The 3237-nt window shown below is 35.9% G+C and overlaps 1 protein-coding gene across 1 annotated transcript; it reads left to right on the top strand.

Moving 5' to 3' along the window:
- Positions 1 to 496: 496 nt before the first annotated feature.
- LOC148203280 (uncharacterized) lies at positions 497 to 2502 on the top strand. Its single transcript, XM_088105904.1, has 3 exons — positions 497 to 1186; positions 1270 to 1838; positions 1917 to 2502. Exons 1-3 carry the CDS (start codon positions 671 to 673, stop codon positions 2488 to 2490), a joined length of 1659 nt encoding a protein of 552 aa, XP_087962030.1. The 5' UTR covers positions 497 to 670; the 3' UTR covers positions 2491 to 2502.
- The last annotated feature ends 735 nt before the right edge of the window (positions 2503 to 3237 follow it).

The raw sequence follows: 3237 nt of genomic DNA, 5'->3' as shown, positions 1-3237 counted from the left end.
TGTAGGGGATGGTGAGGATGATATCATTGGTGGTGGTGTAGATGGTGGTGTAGGGGATGTACAAGATGAGTTTGATGTTAGTAGTTGGGTAGGTTCTGATGAAGACGCTTCTGTCAATGAAGATGATTTGGTGGATGTTATAGTGCAAGGAGATGAAGAACCCGAAGAAGAGCAATACGAAGGTAGTTTGTTTGTTGAAGTGGGTACAGGAAGTGGATGTCCTACTCCAAATAAGCATGTACAAGCTCGGGGATTATCTGATAGTGAGTGGGAATCTGATAGTTGTGGCAGTATTTATTTAAGTGATGAGTCAGATAATGAAACAACTCGATATGGAGATTTTGGGATCTTCTCAGAGCCAATTAGTATGAAAGAATATAAATGGCAACTGGGAACATACTTCCCTGAAAAAAAAGATTTCACTGATGCAATTAGAACTTATGGAGTACATAACGGTAGGAAGTTGAAGATTTTTAAGAATGACAAGAGAAGAATATGCGTCAAATGTATTGGTTCACAAGGAAAATGTCCATGGTATGCATATTGTGGATATAGGAGTAGCCAACGTACATGGCAGTTAAGGAAAATTGTAGACAGTCATACATGCAGTAGGGAATTCAAAATTGGTTTAGTTACCTCTAAATGGTTAAGTGGGAGGTTAGAGAAGAGCATGAAAGGAAATCCGGATATTAATATGAAACACCTGCACAATAAATTTTGTAAAAAGTATAACATTGGTGTGTCTAGGTCTACAACAAGTAGGGCAAAAGCAATGGCATCCGCCAACATTGATGGTTGTTTCGAACAACAATATGAAAGACTATTTGATTATGCACACGAGTTACTCAGATCAAACCCTGGCTCAACAATTAAAGTTAATGTAGAACCAACTGAGGATAAGGCCATATTTAAGAGAATGTATGTGTGTTTCAAAGCATGTAAGGACAACTTTGTATGTTGTAGGCCTATTATACATTTGGATGGTTGTTTCTTAAAAGGGAAATATGGAGGTGAACTTTTAACTACTGTTGGAAGAGATGGCAATGAGCAGATGTGTCCGTTAGCATATGCTGTTGTTGAAGTAGAGAATAAGGAAACATGGACTTGGTTTTTGGAATTGTTAATTGATGATCTTGGAGGTGGGGGCTTTTGTTCAAGGTGTACATTTGTATCAGATCAACAGAAAGTAAGTAATTGTGTAACTTTTATTTATTACTTTGATGACGATGGAAATTTAAGACTCATACTTTCTTTTTTTAACCGTGATAGGGACTTCTGCCAGCTTTACAAAATCTTTTGCCTAGGGTGGACCAACGTTTTTGTGTCAGGCACATATATGCAAATTTTAGGAAGAAATTTGGTGGCATAACTCTGAGACAATTACTATGGAAGGCAGCATCATCAACACATCCTCAAGCATGGGAGTCAGTGATGCGACAAATTAAGGACGTTAATGAAGATGCATTCAAACATTTGATAGTTATTCCACCCAGGCTAGTATTCAAAACTGTAATTGTTGTTTCATGTTTTGTAAATGTTTGTTTCTTTTCCAAATGTTTAACTTCATATTTTTTTTGCAAATTTTGGTCTAGATCCAGATTTACAGGAAGACCTGTTTGTGACACACTTGTTAATAACATTTCAGAAGCATTTAACAGTGTCATCTTAGATGCAAGGGGGAAACCAATCATAACAATGTTAGAAGAGATTCGTATATACTTGATGAAGAGGTGGGCATCCAATAGAGAGAAGATAAGTAGATTTCAAGGTCTCATTTGCCCCAAAATTCAAAAGAGGCTACAAAAAGAGTTACAGAACACAAAATATTGGATACCAAAGTATGACAACTACTTATTTCCTTTACTATTGTTGTTTATACTGTTTCCATTTAACATTCATTGTTTATGATTTTGCAGTTGGTCAGGGATGCAAATATTTGAGATCTGCCATACATCCAACATAGGTGAAAAGTATGTCGTTGATGTAGAGAAAAGAGACTGTAGCTGTAGAAAGTGGACTGTATCAAGAATTCCCTGTTGTCATGCAGTCACAACAATGAGGTTTTTGAACATGAATCCAGAAGAGTTCATCTCGCACTGGTTCAGAACCTCCACGTATGAAGAAACATACATTCCAATCATTTTCCCTCTCAATGGACCTCATCTATGGCAAAGGACTTCAAATCCTGATATTTTGCCTCCACCAAAACGGGTCTTGCCAGGTAGACCAAGAAAGAAAAGAAGACTCGAGAGTTGGGAGCAAAAAAAGGATCATACACAACTTGGACAAAAAGGAATCCCTAAGAGATGTTCCATATGTAGACAACTTGGGCATAGAAAAACTAATTGCCCACAAGGAAGTCAACAACAACACCACCCACACCCTTCTCAACCAAGTCAACAATCAAACGAAGAACCTACACCACACCCAACTCAAGCAAGTCAGATAACTCAAGAACCCCAGACTGATGAAATCACAGCACAACTTTAGATTGTTGTACTTTCAAACATTAAGTACATCTTTGTTCTATTTTGGATATGTACAACTGTAGATTGTTTTCTGTCGTGTATTTTGCACTTTGGATGATATCTGAACTATTTTACATTTTGGATGATATCTGAACTATTTTGGATGATATGTGATGTTTTGTCATGTATTTTGGATTAACATTTTGGGTTCTGTCATATTCTATTGTCATAGCAATATTAATTTGGCTTCTCTGATTTGAAACTTGTTTATATATTTTGTAATTGTTGTAGCCATATTCATTTTGCATCACTGATTTCAAACTTTATTATATTTAATGTATTCTCATAGACATATTAATTTGGCTTCTCTGATTTCAAACTTCATTTCATTGGCTTCTCTGAAAATTACATTCTAATATAACCAATATAACCAATATAACCAACTTCTTCATTAAATACAATGGCATTACAAGCACAATCTCATTACATCCAGATTGTCGTTCATATTTAGTGTCAAAGAAACATTACAATTTAACTAACTTCTTCATCACAAAACATACAAAGACGATATTAATCAACCCCATCAAACATAACATCCAGATTAAGACCTTTTCCCTTCTCTGACAAACCAACAGTGATTTTTCTAAATTAATAATCTTTCTCCTTTGCCACCCAATTGTAGTATCCCTTTCATCAACATTATTTTCACTGGCCCATTTGAAGAAATTACATCCTCGCACTTCTTCATTTCGACAACGCTGTACAAAAC

This window comes from Vigna umbellata, chromosome 2 (assembly GCF_029865625.1).
Source record: "Vigna umbellata cultivar VRB3 chromosome 2, Vumbellata_1.0, whole genome shotgun sequence".
NCBI lineage: Eukaryota > Viridiplantae > Streptophyta > Magnoliopsida > Fabales > Fabaceae > Vigna > Vigna umbellata.
This window is presented reverse-complemented; position numbering and strand designations above follow the sequence as displayed.